This window comes from Phoca vitulina, unplaced genomic scaffold (assembly GCF_004348235.1).
Source record: "Phoca vitulina isolate PV1807 unplaced genomic scaffold, GSC_HSeal_1.0 scaffold16, whole genome shotgun sequence".
NCBI classification, from domain to species: Eukaryota; Metazoa; Chordata; class Mammalia; order Carnivora; family Phocidae; genus Phoca; species Phoca vitulina.
The window spans coordinates 7,945,341-7,970,234 of NW_022589719.1; the positions used below are offsets into that span (position 1 = coordinate 7,945,341).

Consider the following 24,894-nt stretch of genomic DNA (forward strand, 5'->3'; position numbering starts at 1 on the left):
GGGAAACGAACCATGAGAGACTATGGACTCTGAGAAACAAACTGAGGGTTCTAGAGGGGAGGGGGGTGGGGGGATGGGTTAGCCCGGTGATGAGTATTAAAGAGGGCACGTACTGCATGGAGCACTCGGTGTTATACGCAAACAATGAATCATGGAACACTATATCAAAAACTAATGATGTAATGTATGGTGATTAACATAACATAAAAAAAAAAAAAGGAACCTGGAGGCAGATTATGATTCCTTTAAAAAGGCTTCATAAAATGAGAAAAGGAATCATGTAGTTACAGACTTTCAGAACAACGGACTCTAATAGATGATGATAGTCAATAAAATACCTCAGTAATGTGGGTGTCACACAGGAGAGGAGAAAAAATTAAAATGTATTGTTATAAGGTAGGCTCTTAAAAAGTGGGATAAAATGATTAGTAGCCACTTGGGAGGATAGCAAGTCTTCTCTCCTGGGCCTTTCATCTAAAAAAACAGCCCACTACACCATATATTTGAGTATAGAAGGTAGTGGGTAGCAATGTATCTTATGGTCTAGAAAAAGCAGTTTTGGGACTTTAACTCTAACACATTGTGGGTATACTGCATTTCTAACGACCTGAAATGATTATGATCCATGGCATGTAAGTGAGTATGTTGAAATTCATTTCCAGATAATAACAATAACCATATTGTCAAGACATTTAGAAGGAGAAGTCACTACTACTACTAATTTCAATCTAGGAACAATGTTTATTTTAATTATGAAAGGAAAAAAAAGTTTTAGTCAGCTGTGGTACAAGAGAAACAACTAAGAGGATTGCATTGGCATAAAAAGAAGTCATTGTTTGTTCATCCACCCAGCATTAAGCACCTGCCATGTTCTAGACCTTTGCTAGGTTTTGAGAATCGAGCAGGAAACAAGACATTTAAGAACTTACATTTTGGTGGGAAGAAGGCAGAAAAATAAATTATCTTAATTAAGATAATCATGACAAATGAGTTGGAAAGACAATAAAACAAATGGAATAGAGTGATGGGAGATAGGAGGGGTACTGATTAGATGGCAGGGGAAGACGACTCTAAAGGTCAGATGTGTGATTGGAGGCTTGAATGGCTGTGCAGGAGCCAGTCCTATGAAGATCTGGGGAAAGAAGCAGAGGAAATAGCAAGAGCAAAGACCCGACGGCAACAATAAATTTGTTGAGCTCAAGGAAAGGAAAGAAGGCTAATGTGATTGAAGTGTAGTGAGATAGAGAGAGAAGAGAAGTAAGAGACTAGAGAGATCAAAAGGGGCCAGCCTGTGTTAGGGTTTATGAACAAGATAAAGGTCTGCATTTATTCCAAGTGCAAAGGGATATCTGTGGAAGATTATTTTAAACATGGATATGATGTGATCTGATTTATGTTTTTAAAAAAGGTTGCCTTGCTTATGGTGTGGAGAACAGAATACAAGTAGGTAAGAGAGGAAACAGAGAAATCAGTAACACAGTTAACACAGTTATTGCTATAGCTCAGGCAAAACATAATGAGAACCTGGACTAGACTGGTAGCAGAAGTGATTGATGTGGGAAGGGTGTTATAATCAAATAACCAGATTAAAATTTTATCAAGTACATTCAAAACATTTTCAATGACATAGATGGGTGTGATTAGCTGCCTAACAACCAGGACCAAAGATAAGGAGTTCGCACAAAGCAGTAGTATTTTGTATAATTTAATCAACAGAAATTGACAACTTTCAGTGAAACCATGAACCATTTCTACATGAACAGAAAAGTTCAAAAGGTCCTAAATGTCATTTCCTCAAATTTGGCATTCTCTTGTTACTGACAACCCCCTTTCTCCAGCCCACTCATTCCATTTGAGGTCCTGTCCTCTACTGAGGTGCTGTTGTCTTCGAGTTTGTTTCCTTTCCTTGTCTAGTTTGCATGTTCATGGACTTGAGGCAGCAGATACTCTCTAGGGTTTGAGGATACAGTTACTTAGTCAGAGATGATGGCTGTTATCATCATGTTTGGGTAGCAGTGAAAAGGGAAGAAGGGGAGAGAGGCTAAGTAGGAAATGGTTCTAGAAAAGGGTGGCAGAAAGAAAATTACTAAAAATGGACTTCGGCTCCTAGGAATTTGTTTGAAGGGAGGGAAAGATTTAAGTTAACAGAATGATACAGAAAGAGTACCCTCTTTTAGGTTAAGCACTCTACTTTCTCTGCAAATTCATCTCTAGACACCCTCAAGCCACTGACACAGATTCATCTTCAGTTCTAGGCATAGACATACTATGATTTCAGATATAAAGACTGGCTACTCCACTCCCAATACCTTGTTAATTGTTGCATTCACTTCCTTAAAAAGGAGCCATTGTCTTTTAATCCATGTTTAGTGAAGCTTCAAAATGCAAAATGTGGTCCTGTAATGAATGCATTTTGATCATATAACATGTAATATACATGCTATCAGAACCTTCTCTTTTTGATAGGGGAACAACACAGAAAGGCACTGAATACTTGGAAGAATTTCTCACTGGGAGAACCAGGTACTTGGTTGGCTTCACCTTTTATGTGTCACTTTAGAAACATCCATAGTATAAGAAGGGATATGAAGGTTAACTTTGCAAAAGACAATCACTTTTAACTTCCTAATACTGGGTAACAAGGGAAGAATATCATCTGCACACCAGGAGAATAGGGGACTTTAGGGAGGATACTATGTAGCTAGAATTGGAAAAAAGGAAGGTTTGGGGGAGAATAACATAAAAATATTCCCCCACTTCATTGTTCAGTGCTGTCTCTGGGACTTAAGTAAAAGACACTGGCAGAATGTTACTAGAGCCCCTTAAGTTAGGAATAGGGATGAGGGAGTAGGTGAGGTAAAAGGAGAAAGGGTGAGACAAGGCCCATGGGACACAGTAAAATGGTAATATCTGAATACTAGCAGTAGCACTAAGAGGCCCCCAAATCCATTCCTGGTCCAGCTGACTCAGTGTTGAAAGGAACACTGATTAGGGCGCCTGGGTGGCTCAGTCGTTAAGCGTCTCCCTTCGGCTCAGGTCATGATCCCAGGGTCCTGGGATCGAGTCCCGCATCGGGCTCCCTGCTCTGCGGAAGCCTGCTTCTCCCTCTCCCACTCCCCCTGCTTGTGTTCCTGCTCTCGCTATGTCTCTCTCTGTCAAAAAAATAAATAAAATCTTTAAAAAAAAAAAAAAAAAAAAAAGAAAGGAACACTGATTAGAAAGTGCCCAACCCTGTGGGCCTTGCTCCCAGCATTGGTGGCCACACCACATATGGATGAGAATCTCTTGGGCAAAAAGGCAAAGTTTCTAGCTTAGATTACCTATGGCTCTGGTTCCTGTTCTATACTCTTGGGCCATTAGATCCATGAAAAGGAATGCATTTGCTCCCCCCCCACCCCATTTCTGAACCTTAATTTCTACTGATTATCAGCAAGTTATATATATAAGTACTTATAATAAGTGTAGTGGATCAGTAAAAGGATAATATAAAGGAATGGAAGAACTGGCATACAAACTCAGGCCTTCTGATAATCCAGATGCATGTTCTTCACCCCTACACAAACTGAGTCCCTACCATAGGGAGAATTAAATCAATTACGATAATGGATAAATAAAACATGCAACATTCACGATTTCATTGTTACTTAAAGTCATGTTTTGTAGATTATCTGATGATATGGAAAAATATTCATTAAATTAAGTAGTATATAAATTCTACATACAGCATGATTCCAATTTTGAAAACAAATAAAAAGCTCACCCAAAACAAATCAAAACATACACACACTTTAAGCAAAAAAAGGGGGAAAAGTCACAGAAAACAGAAGGAAATATGGCATAATCTATTAAAATTAGCATAGATTATAACTGGAAAAATTCTGAGTGATCTTATTTTCTTCTTTAAGCATTCGACCACTTTTTATAATAAATATATACTGCTTCTTTAAAATTATAAATAACAAAAATATTTTTTTAAAGAAGAGCAATGTAAGGAGTGGGACAAAAGTGAATAAAAACCCAGTTCTCTCAAGCCTCAGAAATTCTCTGGAATTGGAGGCGAGAGGTTGTCTCTGAAGGTATAGGGTGGAGCTAAAACCAGAACTGATTGAAAGTCTGCATAAGGAAGTTGGACCCCCCCCCAAAATCCCCTTACCCCATCACTATCACCTATACTAACAGGTGACTGTTCCTTTGTCACCCTGTTAGAAGAAACTTGAGTTACTTTCTGGACCAGTTGAGACCTGGGGCCAACATGCACAGCTGACACAGGGGTTTTTAATAATTTCTCAATAATGAATGCATACAGATTTTTCTCTTACTTCTCTAATACACTGGTGTCGGGCTTATACATCTCCTAAATGTGAAATCAGAGTTCTTTATAGATAAACTGTAACAATAAAAAGACTTAAGTACTGACATTTTCAGGCTCCCCCAAACTATTTCTGGAGATCACCATAAAGCAAAGCTGAAAGACCTAACTATCTACACAGAATATAACCAGGATCACCAGAGTGAGGATATGTTTTTCAACATGATAGGACACAGAACTACATACAGGAAAAAAAAGTGAAAGGAAATAGACAATGTAGAAATAGAAGAGTATATTAGAATAACCATAATTAATATCTTCAGAGAGATGAAAAGTTATTACATTCATCAAATAGAAACAAAGTGCTATGGGAAGAAATGTTGAATTACTTAAAAGAGCTCTTAGAAATTTAAAATATGAGAGGGAGGAAAAATTCAAAGGAAAGGTTGTATGATAAAGTTGAGGACATCTCCCAGAAAGAACACGCAAACCAAAAGAGGTAAGTATTAGAAGGCGGAAAAAAGAATTAGAGGATCAATCCAGGAGATTCAACATCAGATTAGTAAGTGTCCAAAGACAGAACAGAAAGTAGGGAAGAAAAGTATATACGGAAGTGCATGTATGTGCATAAATACATATAGGAACATTTCTCAGAGTGAAAAGATAAAGATTTTTCAGGGAGAAAGGCCCAGACTATTTAATATAATGAGGTAAAAAAGACTGACACCAACGCACATCATTGTGACATTTCAAAAAACTAAGGATAAAGGGAAAATCCCAAAATCTTCCTGGGAGGAAAGTCACACATAAAGTACGGAGAATAAAAATGGCATGTCAGTTAATAGCAGCACTAGAATCTAGAAATCAATGGAGCAATGTCTTCACAGGTCTCAAAAAAAATATTTCCAACCTAGAATTCTATACCTAATCAAATAACAAGAAAATATATTGCCAAACATGCATTATCTCAAAAAAGTTTACTTCCTGAGCACCCACTGGAAGAATCTACTGGAGGATGTATTTCTGCAAAATAAGGGAGAACAAGAAAGAGGATGGGAATAAAAGCAAATAGTACATATGGAAACCATAAAGCAATACAAGAAAGAGAATTTACATATTTTTTAGCATTAACAGGAAACAATATTTTCTTGAAGACACTCTAGACATTTACTTTTAAGAAGCTGAGATGGGGTAGGGGAGGAAATGTATATATCATGTAAAGGTATTAAATCCTTATTGTCCAAAATAAAAACATAAGCAGATGATATCTAAAATTTGAAAAATGTAAGCAAAAAGGAATTAGCAGTATAAATTTGAAATTTGGAAATTAAAAGGAAAAACCTGAAGACATAGCTAAAAGGGGAGTAAGAATTAGGAATGGGCAGCAAAAGGGCAGGGATATTTCCACAAATATGACAGTACCTGTTAGCTTTCTCAACTATGGATGCATATTACTTTTATATAAATATATAAACTGAATTTTAAAAGCAAGTGGAGAGGGGAGAGAAAGAAGAGGGAGAGGCAGACAGACATACACATGGAAACACATCTAAGAGCTTTTAAGGAAAATAAAGTAATTAGACTCTGGGGCTATAAAGGAAAAAGTAGACCAAAACATCTATCTTGCTTGTTCTGGGGAAGTTTTACTCAAAATCTGTGGACTGAGTCTACCAAAGTCTAGCCAAAGAGATGAAGCTTTACATTCAGAAGTCTAACTGAAACATGCAAGCAAATAACATGAATGGCATGGGCAAATAGAAGAGCAAATGAATGTTCTAGGCCTAGAGAAGGTAGAGGAGATCTTTTCTTTACTTAGCCCACTCTCTATAGGCTTACTACCCACCTCACTCCCCACCTCTTGTTTTCCTGGCATATAACAAAAAACAAGGGAGAATGATTACCTACCTGGTAAAATTTAAAGAGGGCTAATAAAAACGTGACTCAATCAATCATTAGAAATAAATCATTCAATATGGCGAGAAATGGGTAAAATAGATTTAAAGTCATGAGTTCCAGAATGAAGGAAAATTCCTTTTCTTCAGGGAACAGGTAAACTGCCTGTGAAATCTGAATGGCAGCATGTGTAATTTTGATATATCCAAAAGTTTATAAAGAATAATAGCAGAAATAAAAATAATGTTTAGGATAGCAAAATCTCTAAGAAATAAAAGACAGACTTTGTATAAGGACATGGATTTAATCAGTTTGTTTTCAGATATTTTAAGTGTCCTTAAGATCTCCAGCTTTAACTACTGGGTATTTACCCCAAAGATACAAAAGTAGGGACCCAAAAGGCTACGTGCACCCCGATGTTTATAGCAGCAATGTCCACAATAGCCAAACTGTGGAAAGAGCCAAGATGTCCATCAACAGATGAATGGATAAAGAAGAGGTGGTATATATATACAATGGAATATTATGCAGCCATCAAAAGGAATAAGATCTTGCCATTTGCAACGACGTGGATGGAACTGGAGGGTATTATGCTGAGCGAAATAAGTCAAACAGAGAAAGACATGTATCATATGACCTCACTGATATGAGGAATTCTTAATCTCAGGAAACAAACTGAGGGTTGCTGGAGTGGGGGGTGGGGTGGGAGGGATGGGGTGACTGGGTGATGGACACTGGGGAGGGTATGTGTTCTGGTAAGCGCTGTGAATTGTGCAAGACTGTTGAATCTCAGATCTGTACCTCTGAAACAAATAATGCAATATATGTTAAGAAAGAAAAAAAGAAGAAGAATGTAGCAGGAGGGGAAGAATGAAGGGGGGGAAATCGGAGGGGGAGAAGAACCAGGAGAGACGATGGACTCTGAAAAACAAACTGAGGGTTCTAGAGGGGAGGGGGTTGGGAGGATGGGTTAGCCTGGTGATGGGTATTGAGGAGGGCACGTTCTGCATGGAGCACTGGGTGTTATGCACAAACAATGAATCATGGAACACTATATCTAAAACTAATGATGTAATGTATGGGGATTAACATAACAATAAAAAAATTAAAAAAAAAAAAAAGATCTCCAGCTTTAGTTATTATAGTTGTGATACCTATCTTTACTTTCACATTTAGATTTCATATGACAAGATATACTTTAATTTCTTTATGTGTTTGTTGAGAAATATTCAGATGATTAAACAGAGAGGATGTCACTTTAAGGATCAGCAAATTTTCTAGACTATTTTCAACTTAATCGGAGTATATAAAATTCTAAAAAACAGTCTGGGAACTACCTGGAGAGGAATTGTTTACTGAAAAATAACTTTGGTATTGCTTTACTTAGAAAGGTCTAATACAATTATCCTGAAATTCAAGATGATCTTTTTAAAGGCTTATTAACACTTCACATAGTTGAGGGCACGTATTAATGAAGTAATAATATAATGCACCTGATTGCTGTTTTTAGAGTCACAAAGCTTTTCTTAAAAGTAAAATTTAACAAAACTACATATACAATGCTAAAGACTTACTGATAAACTTCTAGTTTAGGAAAGAAGGTAGGCGGTGGAGGTTATATGATTAAATAATATAACTTTTCAAAATAATTAAGTGCTACAATTCAAAGCAGGATTTTAAAAGTAATGAGAGACTGGGCTACTGAAAGATACAGAAAAGCTTCTCTTCTAAACCCTACCATAAGTTTTGTTTAATGAATCCAATCCTAGTCTTTGTAATACTTATCCATTAATAGTTTACGAACATCTTAAAATATTTATATGATGCTTTAAGGTATCTTATATACAACTGAAAATGTGCATTTCAGGATAAAGTGGTTAGTGTTCTATTCATCTGTTCCTGCATTATGGCTAGAGATTCCCGCTTCAAAAAGTTTGTTTACCGTTAAGTCCATAGAGAGACTTAAAAAGGAAGTCAGACAAAAACATTTTGTTGAGACTGCCAAGTTTTAGAAGCCTTTCAAAAGACTTTTAAGTATTAAAACCACCTTTAAAATGAACTCCAAATGCAAGCACTAAAGTTGTGGGTTAGATGGAAAAAAAATACAATTTTCATCTGTGATTGTCCAGATTCTAACACAATATCACCCGGATTACAATTTACGTACATTAATATTTGTGGATTACACAGAATAACGTATGCTATTAATATAAGCCACGGCTTAAAAATCAAAATATTAGAATGATTTGGCTGCCCCACTAAATTACATTTGCTAAGTGGTTAAAAGAAATTATGAATAAATATTTGATCCCTGGTTAAGTGGTTAATGAAGAAGTAAACAAAATTCAGATACTAATTAATCTGCCACTTGCTATCTCTCCCCCAAACTTTCCGGATTTTAAGGAACATGATCAAATATGGCAGCGTAATAAAAGCAATAAGCTGGATATTTTGATTCTGTTAATGAAATATATAGGATAGTCTCATGAAAAAGTATATGCAAAAGACATTAGAGAACTGAATAGCTATACTTGAATAGAAACATCTAAAAATGCATTTATTGGCTGTACTGTTCTTTAAGCTATTTAAGTCCACCTGTGAGCAAAATCTAGTCTCCTTCATTATTTTATCTTTCAAATATTTCATTTCTTCAAGAAGTCTAACCCACAGATTTGGTTGAGGAATCTGAAACATTTCTAGTAGAAAGCAGAAACAGGGTTTTTTCATATCTATCTTTCTAAAAGTAGTTTTTTTTTTTTTTACTACTTCTTTGTTTTTTATTCCATATGCAGTATTTTCCATTTCCATGACTTATTTTTTTTTATTATGTTACGTTAGTCACCATACAGTACATCATTTATTTTTGATGTAGTGTTCCATGATTCACTGTTTGCATATAACACCCAGTGCTCCATGCAATACATGCCCTCCTTAATACCCATCACCGGGCTAACCCATCCCCCCACCCCTTCCCCTCTATAACCCTCAGTTTGTTTCTTGGAGTCCATAGTCTCTCATGGTTCGTCTCCCCCTCTGATTTCCCCCCCTTCATTTTTTCCTTCCTTCTACTAATGTCCTCCATGCTATTCCTTATGTTCCACAAATAAGTGAAACCATATGATAATTGACTTCTCTGCTTGACTTATTTCACTTAGCATAATCTCCTCCAATCCCATCCATGTTGATGCAAAAGTTGGGTATTCATCCTTTCTGATAGCTGAGTAGTATTCCATCGTATATATGCACCACATCTTCTTTATCCATTTGTCTATTGAAACTCATCTCGGCTCTTTCCACAGTTTGGCTATTGTGGACAGTTTTAAGAAATGTCAGCATGCTTTTACTTAAAAAGTTTTTAAATAATACTTATGGGGCGCCTGGGTGGCTCTGTTCGTTAAGCATCTGACTCTTGATTTCAGCTCAGGTCATCATCTCAGGGTTGTGAGATTGAGCCGCACATTGGGTTCTATGCTCAGCATGGAGTCTGCTTGGGATTCTCTCTCTCCCTCTGCCTCTCCCCCTGCTCATGCTCCCTTTCTCTAAAATGAATAAAATCTTACAAAGTTTTTAAAAATAATATTTACATTTTATTATAAAAATTTCAAGTAGGTCCTATGATTAAATGTTATATATATTAATATATGCATAAGTATGTTACATATATATATGATATGCCATATCTTACCTGATCCTGCTAATATTCCAGGTATATTTAAGATAATTATGTATTATAGGTTATATAATATTATATATTAATAATATTTTAATAATTAGCATATAGTAATCATATAATAATATACAATAATAAACTATAATAATATATTATAATTACATATTATATAATACCCTGGTACATTAGCAGATCAGGGAAGAAGAAATAAGTGAGCTAAATCTTCATCAATCAGAATGACATGATAAAATCTAAACAGATGAATTGATAAAATAGCAGCATAAGTATACTGTTTAGAAATATTAGGTAAATTGTAGAAGTCTGTTATAAGTCATCCGGCATGAGTTTCAGTGGACAGTAAAAGAAAAACAGATATCCCAACTTTCCTAAAGGTAGTTATAAGAATGTTGGTATTTTTTTTTTTTTTAAGATTTGTTTATTTATTTTGAGAGAGAAGAGAGAGTGAGCGTGTGCACTCAAGCAGGGGGTAGGGGCAGAGGGAAAGGGAGAGAGAGATTTTCAAGCAGACTCCCCGCTGCGTGTGGAGCCCGACGGAGGGCTCAATCCCAGGACCCTGATATCATGACTTGAGTCGAAGAGTTGGCCAATCAACTGACTGAGCCACCCAAGTGCCCCAGTATATTTTTACTTTTAAATTAAGTCTTTTAATTATTATTTTTTTATTATAAGAAATGCCCTTAAATAAATGAATTATAAATGAAAAGTCATGTCCGAATAATTTTAAACCAAATGCCATTATAGAGGAAAAGGAATTTAAAATTTACACAAAGTAGCAAAAAATGAAAGAACCAAGTAATATAAACCCCTACCTACTTTAACTGTGATATTCCTATGTCACAGAAATCATGTAGTTTAGCAATCTATATTTTTTAACTGAATTCCCACTCAAACATGGTGGTCCTAATTCCCAATTAATTACAGAGCACCAGGAAAGTCACAGTTGGGATCATCTCACACAAAGAACCAGGACTGAGTATTAGATTAGCTTATGTTTATTTAAACTATCTTATTTTATAATTGTTATTCACAGCAAGAAAGTCACATGCTCAAAGTCATAATATCAATCAAATTTGTTGTTGACAGAACTGAAGTCTCTTACTGAAGTCAGGTAAAGAAACCAAGTAATACAAAGTAATAACATATATAATTATAATGAAGACTTAAAAATATAAAATTTCCTTCACAGATCCAAAAATAAGAATAGAGGCAATATACAATTTCATCCCCCCAAAACTGAGATTCTATCTTCTGACTACTACCAGCAGAAAAACAACATTAAGTGTGAATGAAATATAGGTATTTTTATAATTTAAAATTGGGTTATGTAAAAATTAAAAATCACCAAGAATAAAAGAAAAAAATACCATACATGGCAAAGGGTTTAGAGCTCTTGTATAGATATATGTGTCTGTCCGTGTAGATATAGGTGTGTGTGTGTGTGGTTTGTTATCTAGCTATCTATCAAGAAAGAATTCTTATAAGATAAATAAGAAAAAGAGAAAAATAAAACAAAGGAAATGAATAGGTAATTAATTCAGAATGAACTACAATTGGACAAAAGCGCATTAAAAAATACTCATGTTCATTATCCATGTACAGTGGTAGACTCTATAGTTACTACAGTTCTGCAGAATAATTTGACAGTGCATATCAAACACTTTGAAAATGTACATACCCTTTGATCTAGCTATTCTACCTTTTAGGGGCCTAACCTAAGGAAATAATTAAGACAAGTTGTGAAATACACACACACACATAGAGATGTTTAGTGGAGCCTTGTTTATAATAGCAAAAAAATGAAAACAAACTAAATCTTCATTAGTAGGGGATTAGGTAAATACACAACTATTAAAAATGACTTAATTTCATAGTTGATAGGAAAATGTATGTATAACAAATGGTTCAGTGAGGAAAAAGCTGGTTATCAATTGTATAATGGATCTCAATTTTTTTTTAAAACAAACAATATATGCATGCTTCGAAAAAATGTCCAACAACTATCAGAACAATATATTAATAGAAGTTAATGAAAGACATCTTACTTCCTTTGGCTGGACTTTTTTTCAAATTAAAATAAATGAGCATTTAATGCTAAGATAATAAAAAGGCTAAAATATTAGTGAAAGGAACAATAAAGTTGAAAATGAATTACTGAAAACACAGTTTCTGACTGCCAATGAAGTTATAGTTTGTTGGGGAGAGGGAAGGTGAGGTGTGGTAATTACTGTAACAGTGAAATACAAAAATATAGTGGAAATGCAAGGGTATGTGCGGGCCAAAGAGGATTCAGTAAAGGGAAGATTCATAAAGAAGGTAGTTTCTGAATTGGACTCTCAATGAGGATAAGGATTTTAATAGGCTAGGATGTAGGATGGAGCAAGAGGAAGCAGCATTCAAGAGTGAGGGAAGAGCTTGGAAACTGTAGAGGCAAGAAACAGAAACATGTTTAAGAGGAGGTTGGGACACCAAGTGCTAAAGAAAAGTGAGTCTGCAGCTTGACATGGACTGGGAAAGCCTTTGAAGGCTCTCCTAAGTAAGGGGTCTGCACTTTATTAGGAAGATAATTTTCACGTGAAGAGTAGATTGTAGAAGGGACAAACAAGAGAAATAGAAACTAGTTTAGATATTACCATAATTATTCATTTCTTACATCAAATTTTCTCAAAGTGTTTTAAAATAAATTGAATTAAGAAACATCATTCTATTCCCTGTCTTAAGCTGTTTTAAATAAATCTCTAAAACACAACTATGAACTGGCAATTTCATGTGTTTTCTTAGGTAGGAGGGGTCTATATTTATTTTTTTTATTTTTAGCTTTTTGAAATATTCCACAGATGATTCCCTTAAATAAAGGGACTAGATAATTTATCACTAATGAGTTAAAAATCCCTCTCTTAAAAAATGGGCAGGCTTTCTGGGGTCATCTTTTGATGTGCCATATCAGGTGTCCTGAATGATTTTACTCAGAGGAACTAATTTATCAAAAGCTTAAGTCTGCAAACGTTAAAAGATTTACAGAGCTGTATGTTAGTGTAAAAAGCAGAATGCAGTATTTAGCAAACATGAGTCACAGGCTGCAAAGCAGGGTTCATGACAGGGAGACATTGATGAATGGGATTAGATCTAATTGAGGCTTGGTACAAAATGATGGCAAGGATTTTTCTTTTGCTAGTACTCATGTTAATATGTGAGGAGGTATTTTGGGAAACTATGCAAAATTAAAATTAGTTGGCAAAGTTCTAAAGTGAAATCAAATATTAATATATGCATTTCAATAAACACTTCTAGGCTACAAATGATTGATACAATTACTGTACTAATCATAAATCTGGATTCTTTTTAACAGCCTTATGACTCATGGGATTCAGTTGCATATGATACAGGTGAATGAATTTTAAACTACTTAAAAGATATGTAACCTTAAGGTACTACTGATTAACCAAATAATAAACATTTTGTAATGCATTCATATGACACTACTGTGGTTACTGTAGTAGTAATGCTTATACAGATAATTTACAGCGATTTACAAATATTAAAAAGAGAGAATACATTTTCCCATGTATTAAAAAATTGTCATAGTCCTTTAAATTAATCCAACACTCTGAGTAATAAATCACCCATAACCTTTTGATACTTGTCTCTGTAGGAAATAGCAGATACCATGCTTCCATTCAGTCTCATTTTCCTAGTATTCACGCTTATTTAAGATGGGGGGAAAAACAATGCAAAGAACCTTTTAATTCACAGTAATATTTGCAGTTACAGATGAGTAACTAAATACTGTTTTGTTTACAAGGAGAATAAGGGCCAAATGAAATGTATTTAGGGCTACAAACATGACTTCCATTGTCTTTCGGTAATGGTTAAATTTTACTGCCAGATGGGAAAGTATATGGAAGATTTAGTTTATAATATTTTTGCTGCTTCATATTTATTATACGAGGAATTCATATAGACATTCCTTTTTTTTTTTTTTAAGATTTTATTTATTTGAGAGAGAGAGACACAGCGAGAGAGGGACATAAGCAGGGGGAGTGGGAGAGGGAGAAGCAGGCTTCCTGCGGAGCACGGAGCCCAATGCGGGGCTCAATCCCAGGACCCTGGGATCATGACCTGAGTCGAAGGCAGACGCTTAATGACTGAGCCACCCAGGCGCCCCAGACATTCCTATTTTTTAAATGACATTTCCTTCTACTCAAGTAATTTTAGGGGAAACCTAAATTTACATTGGAACTATATTCAATCATAGTATCTCTACAACATATAAGAAATTGGTTCTACTAGTATCTTTTCTTTTATTGTACTTTAAGATAAAGACCACTAACATGAGGTGCAAAATTTAAGAAAAGGAAAGGTTAGAGACAGAAATATTACTAAATGTGAGTTTCCAGATGGATAATGAGGAAATCTTGACTTTTCATTTAATGAATGAATTTCATTTCATTTAATTCAGAAATTTTATCAGTTCCATAAATAAACCTTGCTGCCGGCACCCCTATCCTGCATGGCACTCAGTGAATGCATTTTCTGTTTTCCAGATCTAAAATAGGTGCATGTTTTACTCCAAGTAAACAGACATTTAGTTTGGAGGCTAAGATTTCAAGTCAAATAACTATTTCAAAATCAAGTATTGACATTGGTAAAGTATTAAAATGAACAAAATTAAAAAAATTAGTTTCTTCTTAAGAAACAATACAGGCTTATTAATATTAAAATTAAAATAATCCACATAACAAAAATATAAAATATATTTAGGGATTTAATAACAAATGTACAAAATATATATAAAGAAAGTTCTAAAACTTTGCTGAGAAACATATAAGAAAATATGTATGGAGAGACAAACTATTCTAGAGTGAAAAGATTTGATAGTGAAAAAATGTGAAGACAAAATTTATAAGTCTTTAAAAAGATTTTATTTCCTTGGAACTGAAAAAATTGTGCTAACATTCATTTCTTAGTCAGGGATAGCCAAGAACATTTATTTATTTATTTATTTATTTATTTATTTATTTATTTTTTATTTTTTTAATTTAATTTTATTATGTTATGTTAGTCACCATACAATACATCATTAGTTTTTGATGTAGTGACCCACAATTCATTGTTCTAAGAACATTTTAAAGACAAAGAATAACATGGTGTGCCTGGCTGATTCAGCTGGTAGAGTATGACTCTTGATCTGAGGGTCGTGAGTTCAAGTTCCAAATTGGGCATGGAGCCTACTTAAAACAAAACAACCCCAAAGAATAATGAAGGGGGACTAGCACTGCTATATAGCAAAAGATACTATCAAGTATCAGCTATGAAAATAATAGCTACTAGTTCTAGGACAGACAAATAAGCTAAAGAATAGGATAGAAATCCAATAAATAGAATTATTTGACTACTTACTGTATTTAAAACAAAGGTGCCTTAAGGATGGACTGTCAATGTATTACACAAGAATGTCAGGCTCTTTGAAAAAATTTTGATTTTCACATCAAAATAAATTAGGAGAAAACAAAAGTAAAAAAATTTTAAAAACTTACAGATTAAAAGGCATTTTGAGGAATTATTCCAAAGGCAGAGAGAAAAAAAAATGAAGTTATTGTATGACATAAAAGTTTAAAAATTTCAGTATTAAAAAGAATATCTCAAAGTAAAGAGTAAATGATAAACTTGAAGAAGAGATTTGCAATATGCATCTTAGAGGAAAGAGTTAATATCCCTTGATGATCTCATCCAGTCCTATGGCTTTAAATATCATCTAAATGTTAACAGCTCTCAAGTTTATATTTTAGTTTAGACTTTTCTTCTGAACTCCAGATTCTTATATCCAACTGCTTACATGATATCTCCACTTGGATGTATCTTAGACAAATTTAAAATGCCCCAATTAAACTTTTAGTCTTTTGCCACCTCCACCCTACAAATCTGTTCTACCTGAAGTCTTCCCCATCTCTTTTAAGGTGACTTGATTCTTTCAGTTGCTAAATTCAAAAATCTTAAGAGTCATCTTTGACTTTTTCTTTCCGTCACATCCCAAATCCAATTGGCGATAAAATCCTGCTAGTTCTACCTTCAAAACATACTACAATCTGACTACTTCTTACCAACTCCATTGCTACCAACCTGGTCTGAACCACTACCATCTTTTACTTGGGTTATTGCAGAAGTCTCCTGTTTTCACCCTTGCAATATTATAATCTACTCTCAACATGCCAGCCAGAAGGATCTTTTGAAAACATAATGGAGATATGTTACTTTTTTCTTCAGATCATGCCATAGTTCTGGATTTGTTCTGAGTTAAAGTCTAAGTCCTTATAATGACCTACAAGCCTTTATTTGATCTGCCTTCCTCCCCTTGATCTTTGTGATCTCATCACTGTCTACTTTCTTTCCCTTTTCCTTTGTACCTATTATATGTCCTTCTAGCCATTCCATGAATATGCCAGCCTGTGTTAGGGATCTACATTACTTGTTCTACCTGAAAATGAGTCTTCTCCCATATAGCCACGTGGCTAACTTTGTGAACTTCTTCACGTTTTATCAGTGAAGCCTACCCTGACCATGCTATTTAGAGTAGCAACCTCTGGGGCACTGGGTGGCTCAGTTGGTTAAGCAACTGCCTTCGGCTCAGGTCATGATCCCAGGACCCTGGGGTTGAGCCCCACATCTGGCTCCTTGCTCAGTGGGGAGCCTGCTTCTCCCTCTCCCTCTACTTGCTACTCCTCCTGCTTGTGCTCTCTCTCTCTCTCTCTGTCAAATAAATAAATAAAAACTCTTAAAAAAAAACTTAAAAAAAAAGTAGCAACCTCTTTCCTGCCCCATTCCTGAACTCTGTTTCTTTGCCCACAGCATGTACCACCTTCTAAGATTCTGTTTAATTTTCTTATTATATTTATTGTTTTTCTTCCTGCACTAGAACGTGAACTCCAGGAGGTAAAAAGGTTTGTTTTGTACTTTGATGTATCCTTAGCATCAGATAAGTATCTGGCACATAGTGGAAATTCAATAAATATTGTTGAATGAATAAATATCCATATCCTAAGCTCTTGTAAATATGTGACAATTTTTTACAAAAGAAAACTATGCCAGAAAAGTGTTCAAATGATGGCTAGGTAATTCACAGAAAAGAAAATAGATCCTTAAAAGGATGAAAAAAAATATTCAACTAGTAGTGAACAAAGGAAGGATGGAAAGAAGATAATATTTATGACTGAAATTAGCAGAGAATCAATAAATAACTAGCAAAGACAAAAGAGGGAGAGAGAACCCCAGATTTAAAAAGATTTAACAGATATATCAACCAGTGACAAGGTATGGGCCTTGTTTGTATGTTGATGGAAGAACTTAAAAAGTAATCATTTATGAGACAGTGGGGGAAACTTAAACACTGATTAAGTATTTAATGACATTAGGTATGAAAAGGACATTGTGTTTTCTTTTAGAGACACTAAGATGTAAATGGAAGAAATATATGCTGATATTTCCTTCAAAATAATACATTAGAGATATAGATAGGGTGCAGAAAAGCAGATGGGGTTCTCAAGATTAGCCATGAGATAATTCTTAAAGTTAGGTGATGGGTTCATGGAGTTCATTACGGTATTCTTTGCACTTCTATATATGTTTGAAAATAATTTTCTAAAAACTAAAAATTGAAGACAATTTAACACCAAAAGCTGAAAAGATAAAAGGAGAAAAGAGCTCATTTTCTTACACTGATGATGGGAGTTAAAACTGGTATAATCACATGGGGGAGGGAGATGGAAGAAGTTACTAAGCAATATGTATTATAAACTTTAGAAGAATGTGCTTATTGCTGGAGTTAAAAATTTTACTTCTAGGAAGTTATCATAGGGTTAATCAGACATGAGCACCAAGATAAATATACATACTTCCTTACTGCAATACCATTTATAATAAAAATTTATTAAACAACCTAAATGCCTAACAATAGAGTACAGATTAGATTATGGTTAATCTCGTCAGACTTTTAAAAGCACAGTGTGCATGCATTTTAAATATAAAGATTGTTGCTGATCTAATAAATACTCTTTAAAGGTCCTTACAGCACCAGAAAAACAAACAACAAACAAACAAAAGAACCGAATTCAAAACTCAAATAACACACAGCATTTAGTATTTTTGAAATTTAACAACAAAAGAGAAATTTAACAACAAAACCACTTATTACTTGTTTATGAGAGTATAGGAAAAAAGTCAGTAACATACATGTAAGCTTAGATGAATGAGACACATTTGACTCATGTTTTGCTTAATAAGTTGAATCTCTTCAATTTTACTTCTTAAATTTATTAAGACTACTATGGATAATGTAATTTTAGCAATATATGCCATCTGGGTATTGCTTCATATCTTTAGAAATACAAACATAAATTTCACTATTTATGCTTTTTTAATGAATTATTTCAGTATTTTAAGACTAAGAAAAATACGTATTTATAAGTGGACTCACTTTATAGCCTGCGCCCCTTCCCTGTTATTCATCTTTGACTATTCATAGTGAATACAACATACATAATTCATGGAATAAATAAGACACACCAAGCAAATAGTTAATCTATGAAATCATGTGAACAAAATATTAAACAACAAACCAAGAACAAAACATAATAAAAACAAAACTCACCTTCTGATACACTTTCTAAAGGAAATACCTATTTATAAAATGTAACATGACTTCAACAGTTTTTCCTTTTAAAAGTATTATGAAAAGGAATTAAGAGCCAAATAAATGTTTTACTGTTGACAATTATGGTCTATGCGATTACACTGTAAGTGAAATATGGATTTTTAAATAAGTAATAATGACCATCAGGTGGCCAGTATTTCTTGATCTTGGTCTTAAAACCCTATTTCCTCTCCAACATCTTGAATACATTATAAAGAAAAAAATCAAGGCCCAAAAGGTATGAGAGAATCTGAAAATAATATTAAGTTTTCAAAGATTTCAACTAGGTTAGTTCTAATGACAATAATGCTTTATTAAAGAAAAAGATATAAGTATATATCTCCAACTTCCCAGTCATTTTAATGTAAAAATACAACATAGGGAACTTAATAATAGAGGGCTAGGTAATTCAGACCAATCTCTACTGAAGGCAACAAAAACGTCTGGGCAAAATATAAAAAACATATGCTTGAAGGCACAGAAGAGCTAATGAGATTGTGAAGAATTATAAGCAAGTATCAAGAGAAAGCTGGGAAGCTCTGGAAGGTAATCTCTGCATTTACAGCTATTTTCCCCATGAGGTTTTTTGCTGATCCTGAAGGATGTGGCATAAAAGCTTAGGAACATTCTTGAGAATTTGGCAGAACTGGGATGCTGGAACTGGAAGCTAGGGCCCACTAAACAAAGTTCTTCATAAACCCTCCTTGCTTTGAGTTAGAAGCCTAAACAGCTTATACTCTAGAGGGTAAAACATGGGTAGACAGGTCCTAGCAGAAGCTGCAGTGTAGTTTCAAATGATCCCATTCCCTAAAATTGGACTAAAGTGATTCTGTATTGTTAATGCCACCAGGAGCCTAGAAGAAGCAAATGTAAATCCTCTCTGAAGGAAGACATTATTATCAGAAGTCTTGAAGTATTTCTATAAACAATTCTGCAAATAAATGTCTGAGGCACAAAAATTAATATGCCTTCAAGAAAATGAGACCACGTGAAAGAAAACCAGCAGAAAGAGGTAACAGAAACAGATGCAGAGGGTTCTAGACCTGGGAATTCTCAGACACAGTCTTTAAAATACTTACTCCCATTGTGTTCGTGAGAATTTTTGCCAAGAAATGTGAACTATAAGAAAGAGTCAAATAGAAATTCTAGAACTGAAATATAACTGAAATTAAGAACTTGATGGATTTAAGAAACATTTGACATAGCTGCAAAGAGAAAGTAAACTACAGAATGTGTGAAAAGAAATTTCCAGAGAGACAAAAAACAAAGAAAAGGAGAGAGTAAAAAAGTTACAGATAAGACAAGGAGAAAGAACCGTGTAATATAACTGCAGTCCCATAGGTAGGGGAGAGAACAAAAGTAGCAGAAGCAATATTTAAAGATATAATGGTTAAGAACTTCATAAAACTAATGAAAGATAATCCAGACACAAATTCTAAAAGTTCTATGAACCCAAGTAAGAGAAGTAAAAATAAAATTATATAGGCACAATATAGCAAAACTACTAAAACTCAAAGACAAAGAGAAATATTTTAGGAAGTCAGAGGTCCAATTACACTCAAGGGAACAACACTTAGAATGACAGCTGACTTCAACAACAGTAAGAAAGACACATAAGATAATGAAATAATATCTTCAAAGTGCTAAAGAAAAGAAAGAATACTAAACTGTAATTCTATACCCAGCAAAATAGTCTTCAAGAAAGAAAGTGAAATAAATACAGCTTCAACCATATAAAAACTAAGAAAATCCATCATCAGCATATTTACTGCAAAGGAAATGCAAAAAGATTCTTTAGATGAAAAAAAATTATCTTGGATGGAGATGCAGATGCTGAAAAAATGGAGAATAAAAAAAGTAAATGTGAATATTCACTGTATAAACAATAAAAAAACCCCATTTTATGGGTTTAATATATAGAGAAAAATGAAATACCTTGTAACAGTGGTATGTCAGGGGAAGGGTTAACCCAGGTAAAGAATTTTAAGTTTCTAGCATTGTCTGAGGGTGAAAGTAACATAGTTACTTTGATAAACAGACTTCGATAAAGCAAGGATTCATAATGTTACCCTAAGGGTAACTACTAAAAGAATATAAAAACAGTGTATAGCCTTCTAAGCTCAGAGGTGACAAAATGGAATATTAAACATCACTCTCTCACTTCAAAGCAAAGTTCAAAAGAAAAAGAATTTGGAATAAGCAGGACAATTAGAAAGCAAATCACAAGACAGTAGATTCAAAACCAAATTATCAACACATTCACCAAGTGGAAAAAGAATGAATACTTTAAAAGATAAGGACTGATAAACAGAACAAAAAGCAAAATCCAATTAATGTGATATTTATGAGACACCTCTGAAATAAATATGATTACAGATTTCAAGTGAAGGAATCAGAAAAAAGATGAACCTTGAAAACAAAAACCAAAGAAAAGTGGGGTAGCTATATTAACATTAAAGTAAACTTAAGGTTAAGAAAAATGACTGGATTAAAGTACATTTTATAAGAAAAGGAAGATGTTAAAATTCTGAAACATAAGATGTAATAACATAATTTCAATGTATGAAAACCAAAAATTGACAGAACTACAAGGAGAAGTATCCTCTAAAAGATGTCCATGCTCTAGCCCCTGGAACCTGTGAATATGTTACATTACATCGTAAAAGGGATTTTGCAGATGTAATTGAGGTTATGGAATTTAAAACAGGGAGATTATCCTAAATTACCCAGTGGGCCCAATCGAATCAAATGAACCCTTAAAAGCAGAGACTTTTCTCCAATTGTAGGCAGGAGAAATGAAGCAGAAGGGAAGATGACAGAGATTCGAAGCATGAGAATGAGCTGTCCTGCCTTTGTTGGCTAGGAGATGAAATGATGAAGAGGGCAACTTGCCAGGGAATACGGGAGACCTCTAAAAACTGAGAATGACCCCTGGCCAACAACCAACAAGAAAACAGGGACCTCAGCCCTACAGCTGCATAGAAATGAATTCTGCTAACAACCAGAATAAGCCTAGAAGCACATTCTTCCCCCAGAACCTCCAGATAAAGGATCCAGCTGGCTGACACCTTGATTTGGCCTTGTGAAATTCTAAGCGGAGTAACCAGTTGAGCCTGCTGTTAATTCTGACCTACAGAACTTTGAGATAATAAATCAGTGTTATTTTAAGTTGATATGTTTGTGTTAATTTGTTAGCATGGCAATAGAAAACTGACAAAAAAATAGAAAAATCCAGTGTAATAAGGGGATTTTTAATAGGTCTCCTCAGTATATGATAGAACATGAATTAAAAAAAAAAGTCTGTAAGAATAAGATTTGAAGAACACAACCAATTTGGCCTGACTTATATAGAATATTGCAATAAATGACTACAAAATATACATTCTTTATAAGCACACTTGAAACATTTACACCAGCCTACTATGGCTGGGAATAAAGTGAGTCTACAATTTTTAAAGGATTAAAATCATACTAAGTATTTACTCTGAATACAATTCAATTAAGCTATAAACAAAAAATAGAATGGAATTTGCCATACCTTTTTGATATTAAGAATAAATAAAAACTAAAAAAAAAAATCAAAACTAACAGCTTTATGAAATAGTTTTTATTGGATTGCCTACATGACACTTAAAAGTATGATTCTCATTTTAATTGTTTCTCCAAATCTAATTCAAATGGAAATCTGCTCAATCTGAAAGTATAATTTTATATAAAAACTGATTAAAAGAAAAGAAATGCTCCATGGGTCAAAGAAGAAATTACAACAGAAATCAGAAAATATTTTGAACTAAATAATAATCTAAAATACTATGTATCAAAACTTGTGAAATGAAGCTAAATCTGTGTTTAGAGGGAAACCTATGGACATTATTGTATAAATTAGAAAAATAAGGTGAAAGCTAATGAACAAACATCTTCATCAGTTAAACGAAAACAGGAGCATAAACCTAGTAAAAGTAGATGGAAAGAAATAATAGAAGTAAAGATAAAAACAGATACAATTAAATAGAAAACAAAATCCATGACGAAACAGGAAACAGCCAAAAGGAAAAAGCAACAAAGCATATATTTGACTGACAGTTGACAAGCGATCATACTAAAAGAAATAAGGTCAAATACACAAATCTACAGAGATTTGCCTCATCTCCCTCTTAAAATCTACTGACATGGCATCAGTGATAGAAAAAAGCAATAGCTGCTAACATCAGAAACAGTAATTTTTGGAAGTTGGAAATCACACGGATTGGATCAATGGAAAAGCTAGAAGAGAAAAATCAGGACTCTAGGTATTATATATATGAGAAATGCAGGGCGCCTGGGTGGCTCAGTCGTTAAACATCTACCTTCGGCTCAGGTCACAATCCCAGGGTCCTGGGATCGAGCCCCGCATCGGGCTCCCTGCTCCACGGGAAGCCTGCTTCTCCCTCTCCCATTCCCTCTGCTTGTGTTCTCTCTCTCACTGTCTCTCTCTCTCTGTCAAATAAATAAATAAAAATCTTAAAAAAAAATCTATTATGAGAAATACTTTTTTCAAATCTGTAAACTCAGAAAAAAAAGAACGGGAATAGACGATGAGGTAATTACCAACGACAATCAGTTTAACTGATCAGTAGATTGTGATGTTGTATGGTAAATTAAAACTGTCTAAACAAAATGGAGACCTCCTAGTATCAGCATTGGAAACAAAAGTAGAGTAAGCCTTGGGAAGATCCAGACTTCTAAATAGAAAAGTCTGGAGGTGAAGGAGTAGAGCAGGAGGCAGTTTTAACCAGAAGTAAAACTCTACAGCACAATAAACAAACTCCAAGTCAAATGAGTAAAGAGGATACTTCAGAGAAGATGAAATAATGTCACCAGTAATATGAGAGCTGCAAATTTAAAAAGAATATACACTAGTTCAGTGTTGCTGCTATTATTTTGGGTTAAGGTAAAGATGAGAGAGGTATCTCATATACATTTGGCATAAAGAAAATTTTGGACTTTGACAGATTAATTTTTAAACTTTTTTTTGTCCTGTATTCCAACAAATCAGTCTCTAGGAATTGAGTATACATGCACAAATGTGAATATACAAGCATGCTTTCTGATGCCCTGTTCACCAATGGAACAATGGTTAAATAAAGTATGGTACATCTGTTGTCTGGATTCTCACAAATGTTAAAAAAATAAGGTAGAGTCTTCATGTATGTACCCTAAAAATAAACTAAATAAATAAACTAATAACAAATAAAAATAGTTGCACATTAATATATATAACGTGCTAGCATTCACATGAAACCTAATAAAAAGCTAAAATGAGATTGTGTAATACAAATATTACACACACACACACACACACAGCAAAGATAACCAAACTGCTAAATTTATTTATTTCTGAGACAGGATTGGGTTCTGTGGAAAGTTGAAGGAGGCATTCTACTTCTATATGTGATTCTATATTGTCTGAATTTATTTTAACCAACATCGTATGTTAGTTTTGCAATTTAAATGTCCCAAGCACACTTTTATGACAGGAGAGATAATAAATGATATGGCAACAAAATATAGTTTATTCTACACTGTTAGTTGATTTTAAGAAAAGATGATTATTATGTATTACAGAATATAGTACTCTTAACTATAGTCTTTAAACCTTAATTGAGGTTAAATTTTAAAGAAGGATGGAGGTAAAATTATTCCATCAAAAATGGGTAAAATAACTTAAAGGTTTTATTGCTAGAGTTATTTAGAATATCAAGCGTACTTGCTCTTAAACCTTTGAAAGATACTGATTAATGAAAATATTCTAAAGCTAATTTTCCCATTAATTCTCACAAAACAGCCAAACCTATTAAAAAAATTAACTGTTCTGTAGATTGAGACATAAAGACGCTACTCTAGAAATAACCTTATAATTTACTTAATACAAGAAAAGCTGTACTTACAACAAGGAGCAGATTGAACTGGTGGTCCAAGTTGTGGAAAGGTCATAAGAACAGAAACCTCTGGTAGGTCATGTTGCTTTATAGCATGTTCAGTAGTTTGGTCAGCCCAAACCACCACTTTTTTCCTCTCTACCAAATGTTCAATTTCTTTGAAGTCAGACTCAAAAGCAGCATTTGAAAGGCCAGCTTCTTTTAATGCACAATATTGTTTTCTTAGGGCTGGAAGTAAAGCATTCAATACTCTATATAAAGAAGGTGACAAGAAAAGAGAGATAAATATTACATTTTAAATATATTATTATAGTTCTTCATAACATCCAAAGTATTAGCAGATCATTAGAATGACACCCTGTACATGTTTTCCTTTAGAATGCCTCAACATATTCTCACT

At 34.0% G+C, this 24,894-nt stretch overlaps 1 protein-coding gene across 1 annotated transcript in view; it reads right to left on the minus strand.

The window, feature by feature from the left end:
* Window positions 1-24,894, minus strand: part of KIF18A (kinesin family member 18A) — a 67,155-nt gene that overhangs the window by 12,818 nt on the left and 29,443 nt on the right. Inside the window, exon 7 of the mRNA XM_032414720.1 lies at window positions 24,504-24,745. Within this exon, the coding sequence (XP_032270611.1) occupies window positions 24,504-24,745 (242 nt within the window). The remainder of the gene's footprint in view (window positions 1-24,503; window positions 24,746-24,894) is intronic.